A 21,458-nucleotide genomic window follows, 5' to 3' on the forward strand; every position below is an offset into this window, starting at 1 on the left:
CAGTCAAAGTCAAGAAGTAGTTTAAAGTTCATGTTTGTAAAATGTAATCTACAGATTGATACTGGATTTTATAGGTAATGTTTAAGAGGAAATAAGTTTTTCGTTATCCTCAGTACTTCAAAAGCACCCATTTATGATTATGTTGATTACTAAACTAAATCATTTGGGGGCTAGAGGTGTTTTTTTGTGTGTGTTAAGATTCCTTAAGGAGTTCTATTAGGGCAAAACTTTTAGTAACTGCATATTTTAAAAGTAATAAAACTAATTTTAAAAGCTTGGAGGCTAGGCGCAGTGGCTCACACCTGTAATCCCAGCACTTTGGGAGGCCAAGGTGGGTGGATCACTTGAGGTCAGGAGTTTGAGACCAGCCTGACCAACATGGTGAAACCTTGTCTCTACTAAAAATACAGAAATTAGCCAGGTGTGGTGGTGGGCACCTGTAATCCCAGCTACTCTGGAGGCTGAGGCAGGAGAATTGCTTGAACTTGGGCGGCAGAGGTTGCAGTGAGCCGAGATCATGCCACTGTACTCCAGCCTGGGTGACAGAGCAAGACTCCGTCTCAAAAAAAAAAAAAAGCTTGGATTCAGATTCGACTTTAATCAGTATACTTTCTCTCAAGTAGGGGACAATTTCTAAGATTTTAGTCCTTTAAAATTTATTAACTAGTCTGAGCATGGTGGCTTATGTCTATAATCCCAGCATTTTGTAGGGCGGAGGCAGATGGATCACTTGAGCCCAGGAGTTGGAGACTAGCCTGGGCAACATGGCAAAACCCCGTCTCTACAACAAATGCACACACAAAAAAAACCAATCAGCTGGGTGTGGTGTTACACTCCTGAAGTCCCAGCTACTTGGGAGGCTGAGGCAGGAGGATCACCTTTGCCAGGGAGTTTGAGGCTGCAGGGAGCTGGGTTTACACCACTGCACACCAGCCTGGATGACACAGCAAGCCCCTTTCTCAAAAAAAAAAAGATAAAAAATTAAATGAATTAACTACACTGGGAAGCCAAAATTCAGCATTTTTTTATAGCTAAATTTTATCCTGCTTCAGTCTTTTATCATGTAACTATGTATATCTTTTACAGAGGAGTGAATTCCTTAGGCGTATCCTCCTTGGAGCACATCACTCATAGCCTCCTGGGACGCCCTTTGTCTCGGCAGCTGATGTCTCTTGTTGCAGGACTTAGGAATGGAGCTCTTTTACTCACAGGAGGAAAGGTAAGTGGTTAAAGTGTGTTCATTTTTCTGTAACATTTAATAACTTTTCATTTATCTTTCTTTGGGTTTTGACCATCTATTATATAGGGTGGGTTTTGACCATCTATTATATAGGGTTTATACGACATATGGAAAGCATTCATTTATTCACTAATATTTCTGTGTGTCTGCTTTTAGGTGTTGGGGGAGTGATAACAAATAAGACTGATGTTCTCCATGCCCTTTTTCTGTGTCAGTTGATACAATTATATGGTTTTTCTTTTTTAGGCTATAAGGTGTTTATAGGGTTGAGTAACTTACAAATGTTGAACCAGCCTTGCATACCTGTGATAAATACCACGTAGTTGTGGTGTATCATTCTTTCTACATTGCTGAGTTTTATCTGCTAATGTTCTGTTGAGCTTTTGTCCATTTAAGTTTGAAAGTGATTAGTCTGCAGTTTTCTGTTTTTGTATTGTCTTTGTCTGGTTTTGCTATCCGTGTAAATCCGGCCTCATAAAATGAGTTGGGAAGTATTCTCTCCTCTTCTTTTGTTTTCTTGGAAGAGGTTGTATAAAATTGAGGCTGAATCTTGGTGGTTGCCACAATGACAGAAACTATTTCTGTGACTGAATATATTGGGAATTCCTATAAAGCAATTATTTTCTAGGGAAGTGGAAAATCAACTTTAGCCAAAGCAATCTGTAAAGAAGCATTTGACAAACTGGATGCCCATGTGGAGAGAGTTGACTGTAAAGCTTTACGAGGTATGAGTATGGTAACACTCTAAATAAATCCCTTTTTCATTAGAAAGACAGGAATGTTATACATAATGCTGTCAATCTAATAAATACACATATCATCTAGTCTTTAACTTTTCTGTTTATCATTTAGTCATTAAAATTTCTTAGAAATTTTAAGTCTTTGGCTTTCTAATGTTTTTGATAAAATTTCTAAAACTCTCCATATTTGATGGAGGCCTATTTTTTTTTCTAGCCAGAACTTTTTGTAGACTACATTCCTGAAAGTGCTCACTGACACCACTCTGAAAAATTAGTACTTAGAATATACTCTAATTGGTATAAATGATCTCTGAATTGCTGTGGGAAACTGGGAGAATGGTTGCTTCAGGGGAGAGAAAATAGGAGGCTGTGGACAGCAATGAGGAGAATTACAGTTTACCATATAACACTTTTGTACTTTTAAAGTCCTTAACATTTACATTATTATCTATTCAATTAAAAAATATTGGGAAGATTTTACTTTGAACAGTTAATTTTTCCCCCTTGGGTACCATTATCATATAGTTCCAACTAATCATGAACTTGTGTGTTTCCTGTTCTTTGTAAATTTAAACTTTGTAACTCACCAGGAAGTTTGAAGCCAAATTTGTGATTCAAATATAGCAACTCCAGGATCTCTAGGCAGATGCATTTGCATTTGATTTTACATGAATCTTGATCCCTTACTCTCACTTATGTTTTCCCACATCCTACTTTTTTTATTTTGTGGTAAGCCATCTAAAATTCTCAATGGGGTGAAACTGGGTATAAATGAATATATGCATACAGGAATTATAGTAGCATATTACTTTTCTTTTTTCGAGACAGAGTCTTGCTCTGCCTCCCAGGCTGGAGTGGGGTGGTGCGATCTCGGCTCACTATAGCCTCCACCTCCCAGGTTCAAGCAATTCTCGTGCCTCAACCTCCCTAGTAATTAGGACTACAGGTGCATGCCACCACACCTGGCTAATTTTTATATTTTTAGTAGAGATGGGGTTTCACCATGTTGGCCAGGCTGGTCTCAAACTCCTGAGCTCAAAGTGATCTGCCCGCCTTGGCCTCCCAAAGTGCTGGGATTACTAGCATAAGCCACTGCACCTGGCCTCCTTTTCTGGGTTTTATAAAATTTGATACTTTACTGCACGCTTTGAGACTGTATTAATTGAATCATGTTAATGATGAACAAGTTTTTGTGATGGGTATATTAATAAAATATAGATCAAATTTTTATAGTTATATCAATATTGAGCTTTTCTTGTGCTTTCAAAAGGACAACCTGAACTTTCCCAGCACCGAAATGATAATGAAACCATTTCATATCTTCTGTATTAAGGAAAAAGGCTTGAAAACATACAAAAAACCCTAGAGGTGGCTTTCTCAGAGGCAGTGTGGATGCAGCCATCTGTTATCCTGCTGGATGACCTTGACCTCATTGCTGGACTGCCTGCTGTCCCGGAACACGAGCACAGTCCTGATGCGGTGCAGAGCCAGCGGCTTGCTCATGGTAAATGCATCCACCACTGGCTTAAGGTCTTGTTCTTTTGTCAGTCAGCATTTTTAGTCTTAACAATAAATCTACTCTCTTCAGAGAATAATATATGTGTTATGTTAAGTGTTGTGTTTGAGGCCCTTGATAGCATTCTACATTTGTCCTATAGACTGTATTAGCAAAATTGGTAGAGTAAAAACAGTGTGAAAATTCTGCAACTTCATGGTTAGTCCTTTAAGGTTTTTCATTCTCCCTTACTTATTGTTTAATTTACAGATTTACTCTTTTGTTCATTTGACAAATATTTGTCCAATGCTTGTGCACAGTCTGTATTCTCAAATTCTAAGAGAAAAAGAAGGGTGAACAGTATTAGTACAGAACGATACTAATAATGGTGGCTACTGTGTATGAGTAGCCATCCCTTTCTTGGCTTTCTTGGATTGCTTTGTATTCTATATGAAGATATTTCCTGGGCTTTACAGGTCAATAAATGGAAATTCAGAGAGATTAATTTGACCAGGGTGACCAACAAGGAGGTGACAACATATGCTATGCGAGAAGTATACACAGAGTAGTGTAGGAGCATATAACCTAAAATGGGGGTGAGGTGGGATAAAGAGTTATCAGGGAAAGCTTTTTGGAGGAGTTGACAACTGAGCCGAGTTTTGATGGAAGAGTAGAAATTAACATGAACCAATTTCATGCTAATAAAGAAGCAAAGGAAGCGTGGTCTACAGGCAAAAGCACAGAGGTACAGGAAGTAATGATATGTTGGGGAATACCCTGTTGACTAGAGCTTAGAGTGCAAGGAGAGGAGTGCTAGGGAGGTGAGGTTGGAGGGTTTGGCAGCATTGACTTGCTTCAAGGTTCTTAAGAGCTGAAATAGATATAAAATGCAACTAAGAGTGGCTTGGATTATTATTACCTAGTGTGTTCATCTCAAATTTTGAAATCTATAGCATCTATAGGACTGGTGTTACTAATCTTACACTTGATCTGTTACTGTTCTTATACTAGATCTATTAGTCCAGTGTTTAAGGGAGTGCTGCAGATTTCTAAGTCAGGACAGGACTCAGATGTACATTTTTAATGCCTATTTCAGTTCTGACCTTCTCATATGAAACCTTACAAGACCTGGGGTAGGAAGAGATTGTTCTGGAAGTCATAGGAATATGAGCTGTATTTTGTTTAACAAACAGAATACAGTATGGAAATTTGTCACCCTTCTAGAATATTTATTTCAGAGACAAATTTTTATCATTTGTTCATTTATTTCATAAGATCCACGAGTAGGGAACCTCACTAGACATTGCTCTGAGTATATGATCTGAGTTTGCAGTACCTCTTGTGCGTCCGTTAGATTTATTAGGTCCTTGATAGATAAATCAGGGAATAACTAGATGGATTCATTTTTTAAAGACATGAAAGAGTGATACCATACATACTCCACCTTAAAGGTCAACCTTAGAGTATCATTATTTTTAATGAATGTGTAATTTTTAAATTTCATGTTTATTTTTCCTAAGCTTTTACACTATATTGCTTAATTCCAGCTTTGAATGATATGATAAAAGAGTTTATCTCCATGGGAAGTTTGGTTGCACTGATTGCCACAAGTCAGTCTCAACAATCTCTACATCCTTTACTTGTTTCTGCTCAAGGAGTTCACATATTTCAGTGCGTCCAACACATTCAGCCTCCTAATCAGGTAATACACTACTTGTAAGGATTATTGAATTATGTCCCTTTTATAGAAATTATTTTTCAATTTTATTAGTAATTTGTGGCTTTAAACTTATGCTTCTATTAATGATTTTAAGGATATGTAAGTCAACATTTGGTGCATATTGTGCTAGAGGCATAAATTATAATTTATAGCCACCTGAAATGTTAGTATGTGCTTTCCAAGAAAATGACTTTTTTGAAAATGGTATTTCTTTGAATGAGAAAGAACAGAGAGAAATAGATAGATGGCTTTTAAACACTTCATTAATTAAACTTTTTTTTTCCACCATCACGTAATGGCACTTAGTCCCCTTTGGGAACTCATGAGGGTTTTAGTGGCAGTGAGCTGAAAGAAATATGTTCCAGGACTGGCAAACATATTCTAAATTCTTTAAAATTTTCACCTAGACCTACCCTAAATGTTCAGACCCTGTGCTAGTTAACTGCTATTGAAGAACAAAGATATTATATCTATTATTAAGGATAATAGAATGGTATTTGAGATATTGGTCATTGAATATGTTTTTAGAAATAAGTTTTATAGGAACCAAAAAAAAAAATTCTTAAAGGAACCATATATTACTAAAAATGCTTCTTATTGGAGAAGAAATGACAATCATTTATTAATGTGTTTTTTTTTCACAACTTTATCGAGATATAATTTAAGTACAACAAACTCACATAAAGTGTACAATTTGATCAGTTTTAACATATGTAGATGCCATGAAACCATCACCACAATTAAGGAAACAAACATTTTCATCACTCCAGAAGTCTCCTAGCCGTTTTACCACCCATTCCTCCCCTGCTCCATCCCCAGACAACTACCAATTTGCTTTCTGTCACTATAGATTTGTCAACCTGATTTTCTCCAAATATACATTCTAAAATATACAGTTGAATACAATTGGAAATTTGAATTTTGTGTTTTTTCTTTAGGAACAAAGATGTGAAATTCTGTGTAATGTAATAAAAAATAAACTGAACTGTGATATAAACAAGTTCACCGATCTTGACCTGCAGCATGTAGCTAAAGAAACTGGAGGGTTTGTGGCTAGAGATTTTACAGTACTTGTGGATCGAGCCATACATTCTCGACTCTCTCATCAGAGTATATCCACCAGAGAAAGTATGTTTTACTATTAAAACCTGAACTTGGAATCTTTTTCTGTTGTGGAGAAATGTAATTGTAGTAAGACAAGAATTAAATATATTCCATTGTAGTATTTGAATAAGCAGTTATTTGAGTAGAAAATTAGTGTTTGCAGCTAAGATGATGGCATATTTTGAAAATTCATGTAGTGAAATATAACTAGTAAAAGAAGTTTTGTTTATTTTTAAACAGAATTAGTTTTAACAACATTGGACTTCCAAAAGGCTCTCCACGGATTTATTCCTGCATCTTTGCGAAGCGTCAACCTGCATAAACCTAGAGACCTGGGTTGGGACAAGATTGGTGGGTTACATGAAGTTAGGCAGATACTCATGGATACTATCCAGTTACCTGCCAAGGTATGTTTAAAAAAAAAAAAAAAAGAAAAAGTGAATACTTACTCCCAGAAGAACCACTGTATTATTGGCTTTGGCTTTATGTGTTAGCTTGCCCAATCTCCGTGTGAGTCAACAAGTGTTTACTGAGTTACCAAATAAATATCTAACACTATTTTAGGTACTTTAACACATTTTTATTTTATTAATTAATTTTTTATTAGAGTTGAGACCTCACTCTGTCATCTAGGCTGGAGTACACTCACAGCTCACTGCAACCTCAAACTCCTGGGCTCAAGCAATCCTCCTGCCTCAGCCTCCCCAGTAGCTAGAACTACAGGCATGAACCACCATGCCCGGCTAACTCTTTAATTTTTGTAGAGACGGAGTCTTGCTATGTTGCCCAGGCTGAGAGATTTTAATGTGTATGATGCAGTCTTTGACCATAAGAAACTTATAATAGAAAGCTGAGGTGATAGTTACAGTAAATACATTTTGATGTATAATTCTGTTTGCTTTAATCATTCAAATTGTAGTAAAGCAAGACGAACTGTCTGCTGGGATTTGAGCAGAAATGGATAGGAATAAACTAGGAGGTAGAAGAGTTATCAAGGTTCACAGGACTGATGGGTGAAGCTAGATTCCTAGACCCGGGATGTCAGTCCTTGAAAAGCAGAGTTGGCAGGCATAGACGAGGCAGATAGCAGGATAAAGGAGACAAATGTAGATTGTTCTTCAGAAAATCAGATGGTAGAGTCTAGGAGGTAGTGTGTTTTAATCAGAGATCTGAGAGGCAAAGATCATTGCATGAGATCAGGGACCCATGCAAAGGAGTGAGGAAAAAAAATGGGTAAGGACCCTGCTGCATGGCAACTCCTGGGAACAGTGGCCATTGGGGCCTGGGACATGTTGATTGCAGCCCAGGACTATTAAAACCAGTGTGAGAGAACATGGGTATGGAAGTACTAGCTAGCAGGATCATGACCCCGATGCTGGGATGGGGCATCGAGCATTAGTACATGGAGATTCAGTACATCCAGATACAGTGCATGGAGACTATATGCGTAACTGCTGACTTTGGGCTTCTTTCAGATTGGAGCAGAGGTAGAGGTGAGTGGGAATATTCTCAATAGAGGGAACTAAATAGGCATACCTAATAAAGGAGACCAGGATATTGCGGACAGTAGCCTCATGTTTGGCTCACCTGTTCAAAAAGTTCTCTTGTTCTCGAGCAGTGGTGCCTTAAAAGGTAATTTGAGAAGCAGTCGATTATTTGTTCAGCCTGGAGACTCTTGGGATATTTTACTATCTTTGATTGAATAGATTTAAATGTACACAGCTCTCATAACTTGCCCCATGAAGCATATCCATGAAAGGCACTATACTTGTTAAAAGATTAGTTTGTACTTTTTAAATGTAGTACTTTTAATAAAACAGGAAAAACAGTAGTTCTGATGTAGTTATATGCATTTTATATTGAATGTGTTCTTAATTGGAAAAAATTTGTAGTAGTTCCTTTGAGTTCATTTATAGTTTTTAGTAGGAATTGTATTTTCTACTGTTCTACTTGCTGTTACTAAAGAAAGGTGGTCATGATTACCATCTGAATATTTTTTTCTATACATTAATCTTTAGCTGCTACCTAGTCATTTCTGTTTAGACTTGAGCTCTTTTTCATATTTTTTTTTGTTTGTTTCTCAGTATCCAGAATTATTTGCAAACTTGCCCATAAGACAAAGAACAGGAATACTGTTGTATGGTCCGCCTGGAACAGGAAAAACCTTACTAGCTGGGGTAATTGCACGAGAGAGTAGAATGAATTTTATAAGTATCAAGGTATGTTGTCTACTTATCTTCTTTTTTTATTGAGGTAAAATTTATATAAATGCAGTTAGCCATTTTAAAGTGTAAATTCACTGGCATTTAGCGCATTCACAATGCTATGCAACCACCACCTCTCTCTAATTTCAAAACTTTTTCATTCCGCTCCTCCTTCTGCTCATCCCCTGGCAACCATTAATCTGCTGTTTGTCTCTGGATTTGCCTTTTCTGTATATTTCATGTAAAAGAAATCATGCAATATGTGACCTTTTGTGTCTGGCTTCTTTCACTTAGGTAATGTTTTCATGGTTCATCCAGGTAGTAGCATGTATCAGTACTTCATTCCTTTGCATGACTGAATAATGTTACCATACTTTGTTTATCCACTTATCAGTGGTGAACATTTGAATTGTTTCTACCTTTTGACTATTATGAATAATGTTGCTGTAAATATTCATGTACAAATTTCTCCATGGATATGTTTTCATTTCTTTTGGGTATAAACTGAGGAGTAGAATTGTTGGGTCTTAGAGTAATTCTCTAACTTTTCAAAGAACCACCAAACTGTCTTTCACACCAACTGCATCATTCCCACTAGCAATGTGGGGGGTTCCTGATTCTCCACCTGTTTACCAACACCATTATGTTTCTTGATTGTGGGCTAGTCTCACATTTGGAAAGCTAGTAGGAGCAGTGATCCATCTATTAAAAGTTGTATGAAATTGAATAATGAGCCACCTCTCTCTTGTAGGGCTTATTATGTTCTTGCTTAAGGCAATGTTCCTGCATTGTGAACAGAATTAATACATAAATACTCAGATAAAAGGGCAAACCATTCTTAAAGAGAGTAGACAACTAGAGGCTGGAGACCATACTGAGGCAGGAAGCTGGGGTTTTTATGGTTCTGTTACTTTTGACTATATCTCACCATTGCTTGTGTCAAAGTGAGACTAGTTCTAAGTTTTTTTCAGGTATAAGGTGAGTGTGGTAATTAAGGGGCATGCTAGCAGATCATTTTGGGTAATGCTTCACAGTTCACCACTGGTGTGTCGTTGTGGTCGCAGATCCAGTATCTTAGCTGTATAATTTCAGACATCAGCAATATTAGTTTAACAAAGGGCAATTAGATTCCAAGACAAAGGAATCGTGTATTATTCTAGCCTTATTCAAACTTGATTTATAAATCAGTTTAGTAATTTATTTATTTGTTTCTATATTTATTTTTATTTTTTTGAGATGGAGTCTCACTCTGTTGGCCAGGCTGGAGTGTAGTGATGCAATCTTGGCTTACTGCAACCTCTGCCTCCTGGGTTCAAGCTATTCTCCTGCTTCAGCCTCCCGAGTAGCTGGGATTACAGGCTAATTTTTGTATTTTTAGTAGAGATGGGGTTTCACCATGTTGGCCAGGCTGGTCTTGAACTCCTGACCTCGAGTAATCTGCCTGCCTTGGCCTCCCAAAGTTCTGGGATTACAGGCGTGAGCCACCGTGCCCAGCTCAGTTTAGTAATGTATAACTGGGTTTTACCCAGTTGTAAATTACTCTTTTATCATGTTTTTTTGTAAACTGGCAATGATGGAGAAACTAAAAGTGCCAGGTTATTGCCTTGTTCCTGTTATTTTGCCTTAGTTATTTTTTTTTCTTTTCTTCTGAGACTGAGTCTTGTTGTGTTACCAGTCTAGAGTGGAGTGGCATGATCTTGGCTCACTGCAACCTCTGCCTCCTGGGTTCAAGAGATTCCTACCTCAGCCTCCCGAGTAGCTGGGATTACAGGCGCCTGCCACTGCACCCGGTGAATTTTTGTATTTTTAGTAGAGACAGGATTTTACCATGTTGGCCAGGCAGGCCTCGACCTCCTGACCTCGTGATCCACCAGCTTCGGCCTCCCAGAAGTGCTGGGATTACAGGCGAGAGCCACCGTGCCCGGCCTTGCCTTAGTTATTTCTTGTTCGCTCCTCTAGTCCTATAGTTCTTTGACTGTATTGAGGAAATGTAATTAAATATTATTATGTTAATAGATATCTATGTGGTTGAATATTAGAAATTCCTTATTTTGGTCCCATATCCTGATCAGTAGTTGGTCTTTTGGAGATAGTGATTTTTCACTAGAGATGACTTTAGGACCTATTCATTTTTTTTTAAGATCCCAATTTAAGGAAAGACTATTCTCATTATTGATTTTGCTATATGCAGGGAAGTTTATTTCGAAAGGTTTTTTAGTTGGCTTTTAGGGAAGATTATATATTCTCTTTTTTTTTTTTTTGGCCTTTTCCCACATGTTCTAAAAATGATATATTAACTCCTATGCAAATAAATTGTTTCAGTAATTGAAGATGCTGATTAAAGTCATATCTCTATACACGTTTTAATTTGAGATAGATGGGACTTTGTCCCTTCTTACACCATTCACTTATTCACTTGGAAAAAGGATTATCTAATATTTATGTGGCAGACACTGTTTCTGGCACAAGGATTCAGCAGTGAACAAAACTGCCTTTTTGGAGTTTACATTCTACTAGTGGAGAGCGACAATAAGCAGATAGACACATTCAGTATATAATTCACTGTCAGATGGTGGTGGTAAGTCCTATGTAGGAAGAAAAGCAGGGTAAGGAGGCTTAGAGTAACTGGAGTGAGTCATAGATGGACTTGTCAGGAAAGGGTTTCTGAAGAGGTGGTATTTGGGCAGAGCTCTAAATAAAATGAAGCAACAAGCCATGAGAATATCTGGGGGAAAATGTTCTGGGCAGAAGCATCAGGCATAGAACTTGTGGTATGATATTTATTCTAGCACACATTAATTTTAAAAATGTATAAAAGACATCCATTTAATCATATTAAAGATTTCCATGATTCATTTAGACTTAGTCAGAAACCAAATTTGTATTTTCTTTTTAAATAATTTTATCTCAACTCTAATTTTATTTTACCCAATAGGGGCCAGAGTTACTCAGCAAATATATTGGAGCAAGTGAACAAGCTGTTCGGGATATTTTTATTAGGTTGGTATCCTATGAATGTTTTTAAAGTAACTGACTCTGTTATTATTTATCAATTAGTGCTTCTTTTGGTCTTGTTTTTTGAAGAACTGATATTTGAAACCCGTGGTTTATGTGAATTATTAATAAGCTAGAGGACGTGGATTCTGTTTCATCAAATAATACAAAAATTTTAGATATTAAATTTTGGAAATTTGATTTTGTATTTACAATAGAAATACTCCTCAAAATGGAATCGAAGTGGTTATTCAAAGAAATCTCAGAGTAGATTCTTATATGAAGCAAATAATTGCCCCTAATTTATCTCTAAATTTTGTAAGTTCTAAATTCTTTTTTCCCCCAGTTTCTAATTTATCTCTTATAAATCAATATTCCATCTGGCCAATTTAATTTCAAGGAGTGTAACTATTTTGCATATATTAAAAAACTGCATATGAATACAGAAGATGGTATTTAAGGATGAAAATAATTATTCAAATGTGATAGCATTATGGGGAGTTTAAAAATAAAAGTTACTGTTTTATTCTTCCAAAAATTTTATTATAAAGTACACAGTTAAGAGAATATACATAAAATACTTATGCAGCTTAAGGAAGAATAATAAAATGAATACTTCATGTATTCACCACCGAGTTTACCAGGAAAAAGCATAAACAAAATAAACCTCTTCCACGTAATTCCTGGGTTAAAGAGAAGTTATAGTGGAAAATATTTGGGAGCAAATGATAATGAAAATACTATCCATTAAAATTGTTAGATGTTGCAAAACTGATTTAAAGGAAAATTTATAGCCTTAAATGTTTAGAAAAGAAAAAAGGTTGAAAGTTAACCACTTATGTATCTATCTCATGAAATTAGGAAAATTATAGATATAAACTAAAAAATAGGTTAAAAGGGAAATAATAAAGATAAGAATGAAGTTTAATGAAACACAAAACAGAGAAGCTCACAAAGCCAAGATTTATTTTTTGAACACCAAGTACAATTGACAAATCTCTAGCAAGTTTGATTAAGAAAAAAGAAAGCATGAATAAACAATTTTAGGGATAAAAAGGGAAACATAGCTAAAGATATCCCAGAAATGTAAAAGATAATAAGGGAATATTATGAAAATATTCATGCCAATACATTTGAAAACTTAGGTGACATAGACAAAAATAAAATTGACCAAAATTGAGCAAAAAAGAAACAAAATCTGAGTGGTCCTATAACTTCGTAAAAATTGACTTAGAAAAGTTAAAAAAATCTTTACACAAATCAAACATCAGACTCAGTTTTCTAGGAGAGTTTTGCCAAACATTCAAGTAGCAGATAATTCTGGTCTATTTTTGGCCCCAGAAGATATATTTTACTTGCCATGCATTTAATGAGATAGCTGTTGGTTTTTTTCAATCACCAAGACAGGTGTTTTATATTAGGTGTTATTCTCCAGACATCTAGTCCACCTGTCGCCAGAGATGGAATTAATATTCACTTCTTTTGAATTAAAATTTGTTAATAATAAAACTAAAAGTCAAAGTTCAAATTATTAAAAAAGTAAAAGAAATAAAATATATTTTATAGAGAGCCCTTACAAAACAGTACCAACATAATGAGCTTTCCAAATTTTGAATGGGCAAAATAAATGAATAGGCATTTCACAAAAGAAGGATGGCCAATAAGTATATATTAATATAAAAATGGTTACTTGTAATAGGAATCAAAGAAGTGTTTGACTTATTGACTAAGAGTCAGTTTTGGTTTTGATCCCTGTTAGTCTATCCAGAAGGCACGGGTCTTAATAAACACCTTGACCTCAACAGTTTACTGAATACAAGGGTAATTTCATATGCCTTGCCTTCTTTAAGGGTTTGTTGTAAAGATTAAAATAAATACATAAATATATATAAATACATTTATATATATTTATATGTAATTACATACAACTTGCCTTCCTTAAGGGTTTGTTGTAAAAATTAAAAGAAGTACATAAATATATATAAATACATAAAATAAATACATTCATATACATATATGAAATCACTTTGCCAACTATGAAGCCTGATTCAAATATGAAATGTTGTTTGTTTTTCCCAGAGCACAGGCTGCAAAGCCCTGCATTCTTTTCTTTGATGAATTTGAATCCATTGCTCCTCGGCGGGGTCATGATAATACAGGAGTTACAGACCGAGTAGTTAACCAGTTGCTGACTCAGTTGGATGGAGTAGAAGGCTTACAGGGTAATAATTATAAATACAGAAATAGAATGTTACAACAAAATGTCATCATGTCATCAGATTTTGGTAAAAAAATTTTCTTTTTTCCTCTAGGTGTTTATGTATTGGCTGCTACTAGTCGCCCTGACTTGATTGACCCTGCCCTGCTTAGGCCTGGTCGACTAGATAAATGTGTATACTGTCCTCCTCCTGATCAGGTGACAATTTCATATTTAGAGTCCAAAACCCAACAAATGCTACACTCTTTCCTTGTGAGCTTTACTTCTGCCAGGTAATGGCAATTGTCCTTAGAAGACCAGCTTTCTTAGGGAAAAGCTTTAGCCACTGTTTGCTCAAAGCATAAAAAGATTCTGAATTAGATGCAAAGCCTTTCTTTGGCCCAGTGCAAGTCTGAAAACTTTGTAATCCTTCTGTGTTGTCTGATTGGGGAAAAAAAAAATGCAAGAAACCTAATGTATTATATTTTCACATTCTCTTCTGTTCAAAGATTACATACTTCCATTATCCTGTCAAAAAACTCTGATACAGAATCAAGCATGTGAATCATCAGCATGTAAGCAGGTTTCTTAGAGAGAATTTTTCAACTCTTCCTTGTCCTGTGTTGTTCCAACTCTTACTCTCCAATTTAGAAGCAAACAAATAAATGAATGAAAGAACAGATAGACAAATGAATAGTCAAAGGTATAAAGTATCTGAATATATGTTACATGTAGCTATTATTTAAATTATTTAGATTTTCCTTTTGAAATACCTTCTTGGCACACTTGCCTAAATCTAGAAAATAAGCACTGTGTGAATAAGAAATCATTTACACTGAATATTTTGTAGGTTTTTGGTTTTTTGTTTTTCAGACAAGGTCTCACTTTGTCACCCAGGCTGGAGTACAGTGGTACGATCACAACTCACTGCAGCTTCTATGTCTCACGCTCAAGCAATCTTCCCACCTCAGCCTCCCGAGTAGCTGGGACCACAGGCACACACTACCACGCCCAGATAATTTTATTATTAATTTTTGTGTAGAGATGGAGTCTCCCTGTGTTGCCCAGGCTTTCTTGAACTCCAGGGCTCAAGTGATCCTCCCGCCTCAACCTCCCAAAGTGTTCGGATTACAGGCATAAGCCACCATGCCCAGCCTTAAGAGTGTGTGATTTTCATTCATTTTCCTATATATATTATTTCTGTTGGGGAAAAAGTTCCAAGGAAGATAAATAGTAGGCTGTTGTTACATTTCTCCACTTACTTATAAAGTTTTAGATATATATGGCTAATTTATGAAGAAAATCATAAGATACACAATTTAAGATAATATTTTTAATTTAATTTTTTATTTGTTAAATAAATTTTTCTCCCTTCAGGTGTCACGTCTTGAAATTTTAAATGTCCTCAGTGACTCTCTACCTCTGGCAGATGATGTTGACCTTCAGCATGTAGCATCAGTAACCGACTCCTTTACTGGAGCTGATCTGAAAGCTTTACTTTACAATGCCCAATTGGAGGCCTTACATGGAATGCTGCTCTCGAGTGGACTCCAGGCAAGTTATATGAGGAAGTTGTTATGACATTTTATGAGTGATAAAAGAAGTGCAATGTCAAAATTTCCACCTTAAAAAATGCTATTTTTTAAACAACTTTGGTAAAACTGTATAGAAACATAAATTTACCTTTAGTTGAATGTTCCATAGTTGGAATATGGGTTTTGCAGAGAATTTATAATTATGAAGAGTTTGATGTCTGTTTCTTTAACATTACCTTAATATTGGCAAAAACATGTTGGTGTTTGCAAGGATATTATTTAAATTGGGATACCATGAATTAAATACTACAAACAAAAATAGAGTTTTAAATTTGTTTGTACTTTAACTTTTAAAAAATAATCAGTTAAAGTTGTTGTTTTGAAGCTCAAATTGTCCCAATCTGGCCAATAGGAGCCCCTTTTGTATGGCTCCTGTATCTTTATGACATGTCCTCATCATTCTTGAATCAATTCCTCACTTCCAGATACAGTAAGTTATTCTTGGCCAGGTGCAGTGGCTCACGCCTGTAATCCCAGCACTTTGGCAGGCCGAGGCAGGAGGATCATTTGAGCCTAGTCTGAGACCAAATTATGGTTGCACAAACTATACCCACTATGGACAACAGAGTGGGATCTTGCCTCTACGAAAAATTTAAAAATTAGCTGGGCATGGTGGCACATACGTGTAGTCCTAGCTTCTTGGGAGAGGCTGTGGCAGGATCGCTTGAGTAAATCCAGGATGCAGTGAGCCATGATTGTGCCACTGCACTCCAGCATGGATGACAGAATGAGACTCTGCCCCCAAAAAAGAAAAATATTCTTGGTTTATCTTGTACTTTCTGTATCCCAGCCCTAGCATCAGCCTTTTCTCTAAAGATAGTATTATGATTTTAATATTTACAGTAGATATTTGAACTGTTACATTATAGACTTTACCATATATTTTCTAGGAAGGATTATTCTATTACTCTTCTTTACCACATTTGGTTGGAATGTCTACAGAGCCTACAGTTTCTAAATCAGAAACTCCCTAAGTTTTTGCTATTCTGGCAAGCTATTGAAGTTCTCCCCTCTCCCTTTACTACCAGAAAGGTGTGTATTTGTAGGGCTTTCTATAATGAGAAAGCACCCTATAACATGGTTGATTCATCATTTTGGAGTAGAAAAGTATGAATGGAAAGTCAGAGACATAAAAATAAAGCCCAGAGGTCTGAGTCTTAGCTTCATTACAGACTTTCTTGGGGGGATGGTTGGTAAATTATCTACACATTCTATCTTGTCTTTATATTTTAATAGTTAAATTTTTACCATGTGCCTCAAAACCATTAGAGAATTAATGAGCTTTTTGAAAAATGCTTCTAAGTTTCTTGTATTTCTCTAATAGAATGCTATCTATGTTATTATTTATTTCTGACACTAAAATTATTTACATCTTTAAACTGGTTGTCCTTTTGTGTATTTTAGGATGGAAGTTCCAGCTCTGATAGTGACCTAAGTCTGTCTTCAATGGTCTTTCTTAACCATAGCAGTGGCTCTGACGATTCAGCTGGAGATGGAGAATGTGGCTTAGATCAGTCCCTTGTTTCTTTAGAGATGTCTGAGATCCTTCCAGATGAATCAAAATTCAATATGTACCGGCTCTACTTTGGAAGCTCTTATGAATCAGAACTTGGAAATGGAACCTCTTCTGATTTGGTATCTTGTGCAGTCGTCATTATACAGTTCTGAAATATAAAGCTATATGTTGGTATAAAGTTGGAGTGATTTCTCTCCTAACCAGCCCCACATATTCTTCCTGGTTGGTTGGTTCTTCAGTAAAATAGTCTTGTTTCTTGCTTATACTAATTGGTAGTTTGCATTCCTTGTTAAGATTTTTAAGACAGGGCTGGGAGCAAGGAACCAAAGTAGCACGTGGTTGTGATTACCTTTGGTTTCTTTGAGGTTTCTCTTACCCAGTGGCTTGAAAATATCTTTAGGAGCAGTTCCATTCTATAGTAAACTTACATTCTGTTATCATGAACAGTTGAGGATAATGAATAATTTCATACAATAATGTAAGAAATTCCTGAAAACAAAATGTTATCTGTGATACTTTTGCTGCAAAGTAAGCACAATGAAGTGTACTACTAATGTTTCAACAGGAAAGTGTTTTGATTAAATGTGGGCAGTATCACTGTTCTACTAGCATTCAACATCTCTTCTAAAAATTAATAGTGGTTCACTGTAATTTTATTGGTACATGTAACATTTGTACATGTGTTTGGTTATCTATATGTTTCCTGGCTTTTTGTACATTTGCTTTATTAATTTAGGCTTTTTTTGTTTTGAGACAGTCTCACTCTGTTGCCCAGACTAGAGTGCAGTGGCACAATTATGGCTCACTGCAGCCTCGACCTCCTGGGCTTAGGTGGTCCTCCCAGCTCAGCCTCCTGAGTAGCTGGGACCACAGGCACATGCCACCATGCCCAGCTAATTTTTGTATTTTTTGTAGAGACGAGGTTTCACCATATTGCCCAGGCTGGTCTCAAACTCTGGGCTCAAGCGATCTGCCTGCCTTGACCTCCCAAAGTGCTAGGATTACAGGTGTGAGCCACTATGCCTAGCCTAATTTAGACTTTAAAAATATAAAAGCAATTCATTTTTATTCCCAAGAATAGTAAGGTGGTGGTTTAATTTTAGTCTTTAATTCTGTTTTTAATTTATTCTATCTAGAAATGTCCCAGAAACTTAGTATAACTTTACTTTCTGAAAATGAAGAAACCTGTCCTTGGGCATTAGTGTGTTGGATTTAAGCAACAAAGTTAAAAAAACCTACCCTGTGTTATGGCAATTTTCACTCAATGGTGGTTCTATAACACAGGTATCAGTGAACCTTTATAGAAGATGAACAACTTTTCAACTTGCTTAATTTCAGTTAATTAACATGTATACTTATCTATGTTAATGTTTTATTGCTTAAAATGTTTAATTATTATCTTTGGTAAGCACATAGTTTTTTCTCTCCCCGTCTTCCTTCCATCTTTCATTACTACAATTTACCATGCAGAGCTCACAGTGTCTCTCTGCACCAAGCTCCATGACTCAGGATTTGCCTGGAGTTCCTGGGAAAGACCAGTTGTTTTCACAGCCTCCAGTGTTAAGGACAGCTTCACAAGAGGGTTGCCAAGAACTTACACAAGAACAAAGAGATCAACTGAGGGCAGATATCAGTATTATCAAAGGCAGATACCGGAGCCAAAGTGGAGTATGGCTTTTTCCCCCTCATTATAATTGTTAAAACTTCTTAATTGTTTTACCCTTTTGATATGTATTTCTTTGACTTATAAATGAGCTATATTTATAAACAAGGAACCAGAACACATTAACTCAGTCATGGTTATGTGCTTCCTTGCTTTCAATGTTTCATTATCTTATAAGGAAGAGAATGTATGGTCTCTTGAAAAAACTGACAAAAAGAAATAACAACTGGACTACCACATTTTTTTTTTCACATCCTTAATTTAACTCTTTGTCAATTTCTTTTTTTACTTAAGGAGGATGAATCCATTAACCAACCAGGACCAATCAAAACCAGACTGGCTATTAGTCAGTCGCATTTAATGACTGCACTTGGTCACACAAGACCATCCATTAGTGAAGATGACTGGAAGAATTTTGCTGAGCTGTAAGTAACAGATTCTGTTTTGGAAGTACAGCTACTATTACAAGTGACATAGTATTACACTTAAACCTTTAAAGTTCGTGTTTAAAATAAAAATGTTTTGAATATTTAAAAGCCAATTCAAAAAATATGTCGTAGCTATGCATTAAAAAACCCCAAAATGTCAGAAGTACAGAAGTCAAAATTGAGTTTTCATTAACCAGTTCTTTTGATTATATTTGAATTATTCATAATAGACTCATTTAATTTTAGTAACTTTGGGCTGGGTGCAGTGGCTCATGCCTGTAATCCCAGCACTTTGGGAGGCCAAGGCAGGTGGATCACCTGAGGTCAGGAGTTCGAGGCCAGCCTGACCAACATGGGGAAACCCCATCTCTACTAAAAATACAAAAATTAGCCAGGTGTGGTGGCATGTGCCTGTAGTCCCAGCTACTTGGGAGGCTGAGACAGGAGAATTGCTCGAACCCAGGAGATGGAGGTTGCAGTGAGCCGAGATTGCACCACTGCACTCCATCCAGCCTGGGCGACAGAGCAAGACTGTGTCTCAAAAAAAAAAAAAATTTAGTAACTTAGAAGAAATAAGAAGGAAAATTAAAAGTTCAAAGTGATTCTAATGTGTAGTTTATAAGATTTTGTTATAAAAATACCTGTTTTGCCTTCAAAATAATTTATATTAATATTTTATTGATCTCAAGAACATTTAAATACATTCAGATTTATTCATTTGTGGACCACATTTGTTATACATTGGATTTAAAGGATCCTTGCAATTGAGTTTATGGCCACCTATGAATCTGAGACCCATGGACTGGAAACCATTCTAGGTCAATGATTCAGTGTAATTCAATTTAAGAGATGTTTATTCCTGGTCTTTAGAAGCTGCTGCCCTTTGTTATCTAATTTTGCAGTACTTTGGAGTATGTATGTATGTGTACATACGTTAGTGCTATGTATTTACTAAAGAAGAATCAGAAAACAGAGGTAAGGAAAAATAAGGAAACAAATTTCTGTTAACCCCACCACCTCCCAAAGCTTATTTGTTTATATGCTTATATATTTTTTCCTGTTATAAGAACAGTCTGTACATATTGCTATATAGCAGTCCACCTTTATCCACATACATTCTGAAAATTGTTTTACATTTTAAATGTTAACTACTTTATTGTTTTTAAATGTCATTTTATAGTGTAGCTATGCCACAATATCCAATTTTTAGACATGTAAATTGCTCCCAGGCAATGTGGTAATGAACATTCTTGCAGCTGAATATATGCACATATCTAATTGTTTCACTGGGATGGAGGTGGAATTGTTGCGTAACAGGGAGCTCACATTTTTTAAGGCTTTTGTAATGTATTGTCAAATTGCCTGCCAGATATACTGCACCATCACTAACATTGTGTGTTGCAGTATTTTTCTAAACTTGGCCCTTTTGATTTTAGAAAAATGATATCTTAATAATTTACATTTCTTTGATTAAAGTGTAGAAGTTATAATTTTTCATATTATTGTCATTTGTATTTTATCTTTTCTAATTTGTCTCTTCATCCCCTTTGCTCCATTTTCTATTGGAGTGCAACTTTATTTGTAAGAATTCTTTTTAATTTCTGTGACTGGCATTTTTTTTTCTAGTTTGTTATTTCCCGTTCATTTCTTAAAAAATAATTGTGTTTTCCAACAATCCATTATCTTTTGTTTTGTAATGGTAGTATTTATACATATGAAATTATCTCTTTATTTTTTCAGATATGAAAGCTTTCAAAATCCAAAGAGGAGAAAAAATCAAAGTGGAACAATGTTTCGACCTGGACAGAAAGTAACTTTAGCATAAAATATACTTCTTTTTGGTTTGGTTCTGTTAAGTTTTTTGATGGCTTGTCCATATGTTGTAACAGGAAAAAAATGGTGTCTATAAATTTCTTCTTAATTTAACAAATTTGGTTAATTTATAAAATCACAGATTGGTAAATGCTATAATTATGTAATGATCAGGATTGAGATTAATACTGTAGTATAAATTGGGACATTTATAACAGATTCCATATTTTATTTCCTAAAATCTAAATTCAGTCTTTAATGAAATATTAGCCAAATGGTGGAACTAATTTATTTCTTTTGAGGAAAAGATAATAAAGTATGTAATTAAATTTAAATTTATTGGAATTGCCAGTTGTATATTCATCACCTTGTAGCATTTAACAAATTTTATGCTTAGCAGCTTCTTCACTGTTTTGAAATAAAATATCCTATTATCTACTGATACAATTATCTGTTCTTTGTATCTCAAAAAATGTGAAATTTACATATAATTCAAATACATTTAATTATCCACTCAACCAGAAATGAAATCACATCCCCCTAATATACTACATCCAGCTCCAAGCCCAAGATATTTAAATGATATCCATTCCTCTCCTAGTTCCAGTTATGATTTTTATCTTGATATTCTCTCATATATGAACTAAATTATAAAGTTAGCCACCATCAATACAATCTGTGTATCTAATATCTAACTATATAGTAATGGGGTAAGGGAACAGCAAGAAGGAGAACATTAATTAAAATATA

General features: G+C 35.5%; 2 protein-coding genes across 6 annotated transcripts in view; one reads left to right on the plus strand and one right to left on the minus strand.

The window, feature by feature from the left end:
* PEX1 (peroxisomal biogenesis factor 1) overlaps window positions 1-21,150 on the plus strand; it is a 41,362-nt gene extending 20,212 nt beyond the window's left edge. For 2 of the 5 annotated variants that reach the window (XM_054493856.2, XM_054493858.2), the window contains 15 exons: window positions 1,087-1,219; window positions 1,869-1,965; window positions 3,314-3,484; window positions 5,023-5,177; window positions 6,134-6,323; window positions 6,540-6,706; window positions 8,384-8,518; window positions 11,439-11,503; window positions 13,577-13,719; window positions 13,810-13,913; window positions 15,072-15,248; window positions 16,694-16,924; window positions 18,276-18,473; window positions 18,763-18,893; window positions 20,637-21,150. In XM_054493856.2, coding sequence (XP_054349831.1) covers window positions 1,087-1,219; window positions 1,869-1,965; window positions 3,314-3,484; window positions 5,023-5,177; window positions 6,134-6,323; window positions 6,540-6,706; window positions 8,384-8,518; window positions 11,439-11,503; window positions 13,577-13,719; window positions 13,810-13,913; window positions 15,072-15,248; window positions 16,694-16,924; window positions 18,276-18,473; window positions 18,763-18,893; window positions 20,637-20,721 — 2,182 coding nt within the window. In that variant the 3' untranslated portion in view covers window positions 20,722-21,150. Of the gene's footprint in view, window positions 1-1,086; window positions 1,220-1,868; window positions 1,966-3,313; window positions 3,485-5,022; window positions 5,178-6,133; window positions 6,324-6,539; window positions 6,707-8,383; window positions 8,519-11,438; window positions 11,504-13,576; window positions 13,720-13,809; window positions 13,914-14,203; window positions 14,286-15,071; window positions 15,249-16,693; window positions 16,925-18,275; window positions 18,474-18,762; window positions 18,894-20,636 lie in introns of those variants that run through there. The other 3 variants (XM_054493857.2, XM_054493861.2, XM_054493859.2) reach the window with 3 other exon arrangements.
* GATAD1 (GATA zinc finger domain containing 1) overlaps window positions 13,807-21,458 on the minus strand; it is a 46,891-nt gene continuing 39,239 nt past the window's right edge. The window contains exon 7 of the transcript XR_010126951.1: window positions 13,807-16,953. The gene's annotated coding sequence lies outside the window, so the exon portion shown is untranslated. The remainder of the gene's footprint in view (window positions 16,954-21,458) is intronic.

This window comes from Pongo pygmaeus, chromosome 6, assembly GCF_028885625.2.
Source record: "Pongo pygmaeus isolate AG05252 chromosome 6, NHGRI_mPonPyg2-v2.0_pri, whole genome shotgun sequence".
NCBI classification, from domain to species: domain Eukaryota; kingdom Metazoa; phylum Chordata; class Mammalia; order Primates; family Hominidae; genus Pongo; species Pongo pygmaeus.